The sequence below is a fragment of the Theobroma cacao genome, chromosome 5, assembly GCF_000208745.1.
Source record: "Theobroma cacao cultivar B97-61/B2 chromosome 5, Criollo_cocoa_genome_V2, whole genome shotgun sequence".
NCBI lineage: Eukaryota > Viridiplantae > Streptophyta > Magnoliopsida > Malvales > Malvaceae > Theobroma > Theobroma cacao.
In genome coordinates, this window is record NC_030854.1 from 30,263,651 (window position 1) to 30,277,228 (window position 13,578).

At 28.0% G+C, this 13,578-nt stretch overlaps 1 protein-coding gene across 1 annotated transcript; it reads left to right on the top strand.

Moving 5' to 3' along the window:
• LOC18599322 (isopentenyl-diphosphate Delta-isomerase I) lies at window positions 6,305–10,795 on the top strand. The gene is made up of 6 exons (XM_007029250.2): window positions 6,305–6,657; window positions 8,168–8,223; window positions 8,994–9,085; window positions 9,741–9,843; window positions 9,931–10,068; window positions 10,314–10,795. Exons 1-6 carry the CDS (start codon window positions 6,395–6,397, stop codon window positions 10,565–10,567), a joined length of 906 nt encoding a protein of 301 aa, XP_007029312.2. The 5' UTR covers window positions 6,305–6,394; the 3' UTR covers window positions 10,568–10,795.

A 13,578-nucleotide genomic window follows, 5' to 3' on the forward strand; every position in this document is an offset into this window, starting at 1 on the left:
TTTAATTTAATATAATACTTATTAAATTTTATTTTTTATTTTAATAATTTATTATATATTTTATTTTAAAATTTATTAAATTCATTAATAACAAATACCCTAAAACCTATATTAATTAGGAACTCTCTTGTAACCATTAAAATCAAATGTCACATTGTGAGTATAAGCAACAAATAAAGGTCAAGTTTGTTATATACTTCTATGCAAATTGTTCAAACTTAAAATTTGGGAAAAAAATCAATTATAGTTAATTGAATAACGAATAATAAGTTGAAATTGAGTTTATGTAATTATTCATATAAGTTAGCAATATTTGGAATTGGAAGGATCCACATTATACACATTCAACCACCATTAAGGTTCCATTTTTTTATCAAAAAAATTCCTATAAATTTAAGATTAATGGCAAAAAGCAAAATTAATTGATTAGAAAATAAACAAAAGATCCAAATATAATTTTAATTTTGATATAGTTGTATTATATGTAAAAGGTAAAATCATGAATTTTATTATTAAAATAATCTGAATGTATTAATTATTTTTATAACTAATAATAGAGCTATCAACTAATAAAAGTTATTCGTCTATGTTTATGTGTCACAAATTTCATATAAGTAAGAGATAAGTGGGTATTGAGTTTATATATAATGGTTTTTCTTCATTTTATCAAGCATGTTTTTTAGATTAAAAATGTGAATCAGTGATAAATAGTAACAAAACATATCTAAATTTTTATTGATATGAGATTCTATGAAAGATATAAGGATCAAGATATACTCAAAACCAGTATAAGGGTCCCTCTCTACTATAAATGAAGATCAATGCAATGAAAACATTGCACAATTGGATGTGATAAAATATCATGAATCTCATATAAGTAAGAAATGGAATGAATATTGAGTTTATAACTAAAGTCTTTTTTCCACTTATCAAATATGTCTTTTTAAGTTAAAAATGTAAACTCGTAACAAATAAATTTACCCTAATTTAAGTTGAACATGAATATGAAATTTTAGACATGAATTGAGCTCGAAAGATATTATTTAAGCTCAAGTCAGGTCTTAGGTTTTCAATGTGTCTAGCGGGCTTAGCCCAGCCCATAAACAACCCCAACAATACGAGTAAGGGAGACAACAATCAAACTAATACGACGGAAGAAATTCCATGTTATCAAGAAGAGCGACTTGAGGCGTTTTCCAGATTTCAGATTTCGTCTTTTTCTGAAGAAAAAAGAAAGAATGAAGATGTGGAAGTAGGTATGGGAAGTAAACGGTTCGATTTCCAGCTTGTTTGGTCAGACTTAAAACTGATTTTGTATTATGTAAGTCAGAGATAGACCAAGTGCTGTGATTAATCAAATTTGTAGCATATCTGACTTCCAGTTGAATGCCAAATTTGACTCATTATAATATCTAATGTCATATGAGGGGGTTGGTGGATATTTTTAGTGTGTTCACAAAGGAATCAAATGTTACTAAGACAACATCACATGCTTATGTTAATTGTATGACGAGAGAATATCAGTTTTTTGAGGGTACCAACTCTGTGGAGATAATATATATATATATATATATCAACTCACTTATATGGGTATAAAATTAATTTATAAGTAAATTATGAATTAAATAACAAATTTTAAAACAATTTTAATATTAATAAGAAAATCTTCGTGCTTTTAGTTTAATGTAATATTTAATAATATAAAAACATTGAAAACTTCTTTTATAGAAGGAGAATTTGACTTTAATTTTTACAAAAAAAATAAATTAATATACTTATTATGAAATCAAATAATAAAGTAAATATATATATATATATTATAATTGAGGGAGGGGATAATCTTACTCTTTAAGTAAAGGATCATGCATTAATCAATGAGTGAAATGCTCGGATATAAAAAAAATATTTATATTTTTTTCTTAACACTATAAATATTTTACATTTTAACATTTTACTTCTTAATAAATATATGTATTATTTTTTTTTTGTAATTGGAGAAAGGAGATTCAAACTCTATTCTTCTTTAGATAAAAGATTATGTACCCACTAATAAACTAAATATTCGGATGCAAGTCGATAAGTTATACTTAGCTTATGACTCAGTAATAAAAAACCTCACATGTATCAATTTTTTCAATGAAATACAATTCGTGGAAAACATAAAATTGGAATCTAACTTTTTAAATAGAATACATAAATTTATCATGAAACAAATAATTTTTTTTTTTACTTTGTATGTAATTTAGTAGGCATTAATGTTTGATTCTTGATTACTAAAACCAAAAATTTATGATTTTTTTATTTTTTATTTTTTGCTCTTCTATCGTATTGCATCATAAAAATCACATCCACATAATTGAATCATGGTATTTAAAAACTCCACATGTATCAATATATATATTTTTCATTTTTTAAATATCATATCAACTCTGAAAGTCAAATGTGCCGCATATTTACTTATGGTGTAAAATAACCAACCCTTGTGGTGTGAAGAAACACAAAACAAGCTATGTAGATGTGGAAATTTAGAAAGATACATCGCGCCCCACCAGATCTTTTGTCAATCAGTTCTACCCCTCGCCAGCAACACCCGTCGATCTGATGAAAGGAGAGTAACAATCGCAATCAAAACATGTTTCACAAGTTCAAAGGTCTTATTAGCAGCGTCTTATTCGTTGAAATTATTGATATTTTTATCAAAATTACACATCCTAATCAAGTTCACAGGATCAAGATTCTTAAAATTATCAAAATTTGTTGGTTCATATTAGACTTTTTTTTTCCCATAAAATAACTCAACTATAACCAGTATTTTTAAAATTATCATGGTAATTTAAATTTTAAATTTTTTTGAAAAATTTTAATTTTTTATGATAATTTTGAAAATAAAAATTAATGTTGAATTAATATAATAAATAAAGTCCAGTAAAAAAGACACATTCACTGATTGGTATATTATTTCTTACTGAAAGAGCAAGTTCGAATCACTTCCCCTAATTAAAAAAATAAATAAGAAAAAAAAAGAAGAGAGAGTAAATAAAGTGGATTCTTGTGCATGCGATACACGTGTTGGGCAATCTTGGTCTCCACAAAGGTTGGGTCGCGTTTTCACATATCTACCCAAAATCCAAAATATAATAAAACTATTTTTTTTTCTATTTAATATCTTATGCAAAGGATTCTTGTTGCTTATTATCATTAGACAAATGTCAGAATCATTGGTAAAAATAAGAAATAATTGTCAATATTTTACCTTCTCCTATTAATTAACAACAATTGGATGGAGAGATGAACGAGGTAAAGCGGGCCAAGCACATTCCACGCTTTGACTTATATGCTACTCGGGGCTATCTTTTTAGTTCATTGGTCAAAACTCAAAATCCAATAATTAAAGCCTAACAAGAACGAATTTTGCCCAACTCACATTGATTTTCACTTAATTCATATAATTATACATGTCTAATTTATTAAAAATTAGAATTTTTTTCGAGACTGAGTTTTGTTCTTATTTTTGTCACCTTATATGTATTATTTTTTTTGAAAAGTGGCCTTATGTGTACTTCATTCAAAATGCACCAAATTTACTTGTATATGTTTTCGGTTGAAAAAATTTTATTGAAAAAAAATAAAATTAAATTTCATTGATAATTTTTTGAAATTTTTTAACAGAATTTTTTCTATTGGAATAAATAGGATTTTTTGTAATCGTATTTTGCTAATTCTTAAATTTCATATTTAATGTGGAAATGAATCCAAATATGCCTTTCAAGTTAGGAATCCGAATTTTGAAATTTACTTGTAAGTAAGCAAATCAACATTTTTGTAATTATTCAGTTAACATATTAGACTAAATTTCCATTTGACAATTATATAAACTCGCTTGTTAAATCTTTAAATTTCACCATTAGATTATAAAATAATAATTCAATGATTAAGTGAATATTTATAATAAGTGTAGACTTTCAACTCTATTTCTAGTTTTGAAGATAATAATTTATTGATTAAATGGACATTTAAATATATTTTGTTTGTGGAGTTTTAAAATTCTATGTATAACATATATTTCTTCAATCATTTATTAATTATTATACTTATTGAATCCAAAATTGTCCAATCCAATTCATTTAAAATCTCTAATTATAGTCATTGTAATCAAAATAATTATTGCAAACTAAAAAAAGTGAATAGATTGAATAGCAATATGACACTACAAATAACAATTTATACACTTGCCTAAATAAAATTAGAAACAAAACCAAAAAACAAAAAAAACAGAAAACAGAAAATGAAAAATGAAAAATAGAAAAATTAATTATTTTTAAAAAATTCAAATTAATTATTGCAAGAGGCAAAAACAGTNAGATCCCGAAATTTTTTATAAAAATAAAAATTAACAACACAAGATCATAAAAAAAAAAAAGTAAATAAACAAATAATAAAAAAAAAGGAAAAAATGAAAAATAAAAAATAGATAAATTAATTATTTAAAAAAACTCAAATTAATTATTGCAAGAGCCAAAAAACAGGGAATAGATTATCAATATGGTAGTACAAATAACCATTTATCCACTTGCCTAAATAAAATTACCAAATAGGAAAGAACAATCATTCTTTGTCTTTCATAATTAATTTTAAAAATAGAAACCTTGTTTTTGGTAGCAACAACATGTTTTCAAACTTACTTTTTTTAAATTGTTATTTAAAAAAATCAGAAACAAAAAACGAAAAAACAGAAAACAGAAAACAAAAAACAAAAAACGAATAATGAAAAATGAAAAATAGAGAAACTAATTATTTAAAAAAATCTCAAATCAATTATTGCAAGAGCTAAAAAAGAGTGAATAGGTTATCAATATGGCAGTACAAATAACCATTTATCCACTTGCCTAAATAAAATTACAAAATAGGAAAGAACAATCATTTTTTGTCTTTCATAATTAATTTAAAAAAATGGAAACCTTCTTTTGGTAACAACAACATGTTTTCAAACTTAATTTTTTTAATTGTTATTTAAAAAAATTGAAAAACGAAAAACGAAAAACGAAAAAACAAAAAACGAGAAACAGAAAACAAAAAACGAATAACGAAAAATGAAAAATAGACAAAATAATTATTTAAAAAAATCTCAAATCAATTATTGCAAGAGCTAAAAAAGAGTGAATAGGTTATCAATATGGTAGTACAAATAACCATTTATCCACTTACCTAAATAACATTACAAAATAGGAAAGAACAATCATTATTTGTCTTTCATAATTAATTTTAAAAAATGGAAACCTTCTTTTGGTAACAACAACATGTTTTCAAACTTAATTTTTTTAATTGTTATTTAAAAAAATTGAAAAACGAAAATGAAAAAACAGAAAACAAAAAACAAAAAATGAAAAATAAAAAATAGATAAATTAATTATTTAAAAAACTCAAATTAATTATTGCAAGAGCCAAAAAACAGGGAATAGATTATCAATATGGTAGTACAAATAACCATTTATCCACTTGCCTAAATAAAATTACCAAATAGGAAAGAACAATCATTCTTTGTCTTTCATAATTAATTTTAAAAATAGAAACCTTGTTTTTGGTAGCAACAACATGTTTTCAAACTTACTTTTTAAAAATTGTTATTTAAAAAAATCAGAAACAAAAAACGAAAAAACGAAAAAACAAAAAACAGAAAACAGAAAACGAAAAACGAAAAACGAATAATGACAAATGAAAAATAGAGAAACTAATTATTTTAAAAAAATCTCAAATTAATTATTGCAAAAGCCAAAAAAAAGTGAATAGATTATCAATATGGTAGGACAAATAACCATTTATCTACATGCCTAAATAAAATTACAAAATAGGTAAGAACAATCATTCTTTGTCTTTCATAATTAATTCAAAAAAATGAAAACCTTGTTTTTGATAACAACAATATGTTTCGAAACTTACTTTTTTTAATTCAAACAGTAATGAAAAACGAAAAACCGAAAACTATTAAACGACATTAATTCTAAATTATTGATAATATTTAGTATCATATTTAATCCGTAGATTATCATTTGTATACAACAATGTAAGAATTTTTAAATATTTATAAACGGAATTAAAGTGTTATCACATGCCTATTACATATTATATGAAATTATTAATTTTTTTAAAAATATTGTCTAAAATTTTCACTAAACAATGTATAGGATAATATTGTCTAAAATATTGTCACAAAAGAGAAATAGTCAAAATGCTTTTACCATAATTACCTAAAGTAAAAGGTATCAAAGGATATAAAGGGCAAAACCAGAAAATGCAAAACTGGCAGTGTCCACTGAGGAAATGAATAAAATATAACCCCATACGTTGAACAACAATTTGGCAGATATCCTTGCCATATGCAGAGACCAGAGGCTGAATGTCTTCGCTTATAAATACTGCCTCCGCTTTCAGGCTCTCTCGTTCATTGGCTTCTTCTTCTTCTTTCTTTTGCCCACAGCCCCGACTATTCCTCTCTTCGTCTTTTGCTCTTCCTCCCCGTCCAATCCCTCACTTCTCCCTCACTTCCCTGAGGGCATCTGTGTCTTTCCGTACCGAAGCTGCATCCGCCACCGCTACCATGGGTGACGCTCCCGACGCTGGCATGGACGCTGTCCAAAGGCGCCTCATGTTTGAGGATGAGTGAGTTTTCTGGATTCCGCTATTCCCCTTTAAGTTTTATTGACGTTTTTTCTATTTTGACAGTTTTTTTTTTCATTTTTGATCTGGGTTTGCTTTGATGCTCTGTTTGGTTTCTGAGAAAATGAAGGGAAAAAAAATGAAAGAAAGGGAAGTTGAACTAAAGTCAACTGATATTATTAGATTCCTTCTTTCCGCTGTGAAACTCTGTTATCAGTTTACAAGGAACATAACAGAATTATAAGATTGCTTTATGGTTTTTAATAGATACCCAGAAAATTTTCTTGTTTCTTTTTGGTTTTTCAAATTATTTTTCTTTTCTTTTAGCACATGTATTTTCTATGTAGATGCGATACCGTATACGTATTCATATATAACTATGTGTGTATTCTATGTATTTTAAGCTTTAAAATAATAGATTTTAGTTGGCCGTTAATTTAGTAAAAGTGCTTAATCATATCTGTATGATTTTATATGCTTACAATATTTTAGAAACATACGTTACTCATCTTTTAGCAGTGCACTACCCGTTTATACGTTTTTTTTTCCTTGGCGCTCTGATGTGATTTCCTGGTAGATTTAGGGGAAAATGATTGAGACCTTTGTTTGTGACCAAGAAAATAATTTCCCTTTTCTTTCATTGACATGGCAGCCAGATGAATGTATTGGAGGCTATTGAATTTTGTGACATCTTTCCATAGTTTCTGCTGATTGTTTTTTTAATACTGCTACAGAAAATCAGAACGGAAAGTTAATACGAAAATATAAATCATTATGACTATGATATCATTCTTATTATTGGAGGATCTTCTTTTGTGGCTAGGCTAAGTCAACTTTAAAGTATAAATAGGGTGGTATTAGTAGCTCCAGATTTTATTTTTATTATTGGTAATGTTATCAAAATTGATACCTAAATGTCAAAGAAGTGTGGCTCATATGCTGTTGTCTGTTTTGGTTGAATGGCAAAACTAATCTTCCTTTGAAGCATTAAGCCAAGGCAACTTCTGAATGTTATCTGCAAATGTTGAAAAACATGGCAAAAGTGGTTGTTTTTTTTCTTGGTCTTGACATGTATTGATTAGCATTTGTGGATTGTTTTCTTTTACTGCAACTGGTTATGTGCTATATATTCCTTATGTGGATTGAATTGAAAGGATGCGTGTGATAGTGTTATGTGAGAATTGGTGATTGTAGTGATTTGCTAATTATGGTTGATGCATATCTGTTGATTGCATAGGGTCAGTCTTTCTATTACCAATGCTATTTATTTTATGACATGAATCAAGGTTTAAAATCTTTATGAATTTACAAATTGTTATATGACTGTATTGTCATGAAGGCATCTGTGTTTTGATTTGAAGTGATAATCTTTACATTTTAACAGGTTCTTATATTTGTCTTGCTCTTTTGAAGTTTAACTCATCTAGCATTTACTAATAACATATGCTTCAGTATTTTTGAATCAATCTTGTATTGTGTTTAACTTACCGGCCTCTGTTTCAATCTTTTGTAGATGTATTTTAGTGGACGAGAATGATAATGTTGTTGGCCATGAATCCAAGTACAACTGTAAGTAAATGTCTATGGTGCAGTTACTCTGGGGCATAACACTGTTTGCTTTGAATTATTCTGTTTTACTCCCCTTTCTATATTGTGCATGCTCTTTGGTTACATATTTTCTTTATGTCCAATGCTTTCAATTTGACTGCATTATCTTGAGTGACGTAAATCATATTATTGTTGTTGCTGATGCTGAAATAAAAATGATTATCTGGTATTAATTTTGTAGGTGGCTTAATCTTATAGAATGGGCCTGGTAATGATCTTTGATTCTTTTCAATTTGTGTAGGATAAAGAAGCTTGTTTAAAGAACTTTCTTAGTACAACAGAGCCTTAAACTTAGTCAGTATACTGCAAAATCCTGGTTATATAATTGGTTGAGACTAATAAAGGAGAAATTATTTGACACTTTTTAAATTTTTTTTGCAATGTTAAAAAAATTACTTTAACACCAGTCTTTTAAAAGACATTTTTGTATAAAATCAATAGCAAGCTTCTTCATTGGGCTATAGGAAGAAGCATTTCATGTGCGTCTAGGCCATTTATTCGCTTTGGCATTTAATAAGTGAAAAAGACAATCTTGAATCTCTGGCTTGGTTTTGGATCTTATAGTTTGTGTTTTACTGCTGCCACTTTGGAATTAAAGGTTATTAGCTTTAGCTGTCAGTTTCATCACATTCTGCTCTTTATGCGAATATATGTCTTGACCATGTGACTTCTGAATGTCTTTAGTCTGTTGCCTTCATGTCTGCCCTGAACATTGGTTTGAAAATTTACAGGTCACTTGTGGGAAAAGATCCTAACTGGAAATATGCTGCATAGAGCATTCAGTGTATTTTTGTTTAACTCAAAATATGAGTTGCTCCTTCAGGTAACATGCTAAAAATATCAGTCATTGATATATTTAGAATTGTTACTATTTTCAAACTTTGGAATTATAATGAAAAATCAAACAAACAGGTTATCTCATTGAACATATTTATTTACCTCATTCCTTTATCTTTTGCATATACTGGAAATAAAGGTTTTGGCATCCAAATCTCTGCTCATTTTTATCATTTGAAGAACCTTATGGAGTCCTTAAAACCAAAGTAAAGAAGGAGAAAATCTGTAAGAATAGTTGTGAGTTGGACAGGCTGGCCCCTGTGAAGTCTGTGAGCATAGGATCAGTTGCTTTTTGATTATATCCTATGGTTAATAAAAAAAAGAAGAGTACAAAAAAAGTGGGAAAGCAGGATATAGTCTCTGGTCTCAGCAAAGCTAGCTAGCACCTCTCATTTTTTGAATCTTTAACTTTCAGCATTTTCTCTATTCTTAATTTCTTTGTTGGTGCCGGATATGGCATTGAATATGTTGCATATATTAACTTTGAATGTTGTGGCATTATTTTTCCTTGTTTGTACCAACTCAAAATATATGCTTGCTAGCATCACAGCATATGTGCAATGTTATGCTTTGTAAATAGGTGATGGGAAGTACCTATGAGAAGTTTGTTAACATTCCTTTTCTGTCTGGTTTCTGGGTAGCAACGATCTGCAACAAAGGTAACATTTCCTCTTGTGTGGACAAACACCTGTTGCAGCCATCCTTTGTACCGTGAATCTGAGCTTATTGGAGAGAATTTTCTTGGTATATAGCTTTTACATCTGTCTCAGTTTCATTACAGGATTTTCTGTCTTACTGTGGCTGATAATTTTGTTGTTATCTGCTCACCAGGGGTGAGGAATGCTGCACAAAGGAAGCTTTTGGACGAGCTGGGTATTCCTGCTGAAGATGTTCCTGTTGATCAGTTTATCCCTCTGAGTCGCATACTCTACAAGGCACCTTCTGATGGCAAGTGGGGCGAGCATGAACGTAATAATTCTACTCTGTTTGCGTAAAAGTCAGCATTATGTTTAGATATTTGCCTCTTTCAAGTCTTTATTATTGCAAAAAGTTTTGAGTCTCTATTTGGGGAGACGTTGATATAAATTATACATTTCAATGGCTGGTGTCTCATATCTATTTCTTGGTCTGAATTTTTGATATTGCATGAATCTATCACTTACTCCTATCCTTCTCTCATATATTGTAACTAAGCATTTATTATTGCTTTGCAGTTGACTACCTACTATTCATTGTCCGAGATGTTAATGTTCATCCAAATCCCGATGAGGTAGCGGATGTGAAATATGTGAACCGTGATCAACTGAAAGAGCTGTTGCGCAAAGCTGATGCTGGCGAGGGAGGTCTGAAACTGTCACCTTGGTTCAGACTTGTTGTGGATAATTTCTTGTTCAAATGGTGGGATCATGTTGAGAAAGGGACCCTTAAGGAGGCAACTGACATGGAAACTATTCACAAGTTGACTTGAAGAAAAGCAACACACATCATCAGCAAAGTTTGATGGCTGTTCTGTGGGAAAGTTGTTCCAATAAATGCAGACTTGAAATAGTTTTAAAAATGTTGGTTTCTTCATGTTTTCAGATATTGCTGTTACCCGCATGACACATTACATGCTGCTAAATTTGAGCTAAATCTTGGAACTGGCTGGGCGTGTATTTTAGATTTGAATTCAATAAGAAACTTATTTCTTGCTTTACATGGTTAGAGTCACCTTTTCTTTATAAATTTGTCGGAAATTTTAATTTTTAACCTATTTTACAAATTGAAAAATGTTCGTTTTTGAAATTAATATTATAAAGCTTTGGTGTTGTTTGATAAATTGAAAAATTCATCACCGAAAAATTAAGTACGGAAATTTTTTGTTTTGAAAAATTTAAATACCGAATTTTTCATATACAAATTGTTTGCTATATTATTGAAAATTAAATATATTGAGCTGATTGTTTCATTAAATCTTTTGTAAATGAATAATATGATTTAATAAGTATTTTGAATCCGTAAAAGTGAAAAGGGAAGAATATAAGATTAATATAATTAAATATCATAGCTTTTTCTTAAATAAAATTAACTAAATACATTAAGCAGCTTTTAACTTCTTCAGGTTTCAATATAATCTTCCATTGAGTGGCTTCTAAAAAGGAAATTATCAAACGTAATAAAAAAGTCATTAAATTTTTCAATGATTTATCAACAAACCCCTCTCTTAAATTGTTTGTTTTCATAATTTATCTTTATTAGATATATAGTTGGAGGTGTATAAGTACCACCCTATACTTCTCAATGGTAAAAGATGGAGCAAATTCAAGAAATTTAAGTTGGCTTAGTTTTTTTTAGGTATAATGCTTTAAAACATTTTTTAAATTATTTAAGAAAATTCATATAAGTTCTTATTCTTTTATTATATTCAATAAAATTTTTGTATTTTTATTTTGAGTTAAATAAACTTTCACGAGTGATGGTTGACTAATTACTATTCGTTAAACTAATACTTGTTATTTTATATTTATATGATGCTGATGAGGTTGAAAAAGCCACTTAGTCATGTTATCATTATCATGTCACATTAATTTCATATGATATAGAATGACAAATGACATTTTGACTAAATTAATTATTATTATTTATTTGATTCAAAAAAATATAAAAAATTATTTGGTTTAAAATAAAAATAGATTAAATACCCAAATAAGTCCCTAAACTATATCAAAAAAATTAATTAAACCTCTATTTTTTTATTGTATTCAAATAAGTTCATGAACTTTTATTTTGGATCAGATAAATACTTTTATTTAACAGTTGACTAACTTTTGTTAGTCGATGGTACATGTGGTACTTTTATATCACGTTATATGCTACATGACATGTTGACGTGACATTTTGATGATGTTATTATCACGTGGCATTAAATGTTATTGATTAGGATTTGCGTATATACTTTTTTGCCTAAACACATGTCTAAAGATAATTGATTAAAAATTTAAATAAAAAAAATAAAAAAACTTAATTACATCCTAATCTGTGGAATAAACATTAGTAAACATTAGGTTTCTAAACAAATTAAATCATTTGATTTAAGGTTTAAGTAAAAAAATGAGAACAACTTGAATTCAAAATTATTTAAAGTTTTTTCAACCTAATCAACAAGAAAATTGGCCACTAGACTTGGGACTCTAAGCAGAAGATTTCCCAGCTTCCTTTGATGGGTGAGGTGTTGCTGTGTGACCACCCTTCTTCCCATCTGTCTTCTGAGGTGTTGCTGTAGATTTTGCCTTTTTTGCAGAAACACGGGTAGCAGCTTCTGCAGGTCTCTTCTTGCTTGACTCAACCTTCTTAGGTGTCTCCTCATCCTCGTCAAGATGAAGAACCATTTTGAAGTGGTGTTTATCGACTACGGCGACGTAGAAGGCACAAAGTTGAGTAGAAAAAATAGAGGTTCATGAAGTTATTTATAAAAAAAGAAAAATTAGGATGAAAATTAAGTAAATAAAACTGATATCAAAAGAAAAAAAAAAGGGGAAGTACGTAAAAATTGAAAGGGGATTGAGGAGGAGGAGGCAAAGCTTCGATCACATCCAAAGCAATCTTTTTCTCTTTGTGTTCCAAATTGCAGCGTTTTCGTCAATCAATTCAAATCTTCGGTCCAAATTTTAACTTAAAATTCGAAAAGTCGAAAGTTGTAAAAACTTTAAATTATTTTGAATTCAATTTGTTTTCATTTTTTTAAACTTTAAATCAAATGATTTAGTTTATTTAGAAACATAATGTTTATTCAGCAGATTAAGGGTAATTAGTTTTTTTTTTAATTTTATTTGTTTTAAATCTGTAATCAATTATCTTTGGATATGTGTCTAGACAAAAAGATAATTACATAAATCTTAATCAACAATATTTAATACTTTGTCATTTGCCATATGACAATAATATTATCAAAATGCCACGTCAACATACCACTTGGCAAATGATATAGTATAAGAGTACCGCATGTATTGTTAACTAACAGAAATTTGTTAACGGCGATAGAGAAGGGTTTATTTGATTCGAAATAAGTTTAGAGACTTATTTGAACGTAATAAAATGATTGAGATTAAGTTGACTTTTTTAGAATAATTCAGAGACTTATTTAGATATATAATCATAAAAATATGAGAATTTGATTGAATATGATAAAAATGTGAAAATTTATTTATATTTTTACAAGATAATTTAAGAATTTTTTAGATATTATATTATTTTCTTATGGCAGGTCGATTATAATTATGTTTTCTATAATATCATGCGTTAAATTTTAGCATAAATACATTAATTTCAGCGTAATGTATTTAGTGTGCAGTTTTGATTAACTAACCCCAGCCCTCCCCCCTTGCTAGGATAGGTTATATTTTGCTTGATTTGGTCAAAAGAAAAAAATAAAGAAAAAGTAAAATATATCTGAGCCACTCAAAGAATGTAATTAAGAAATTATTCATGTCTCTTTATACA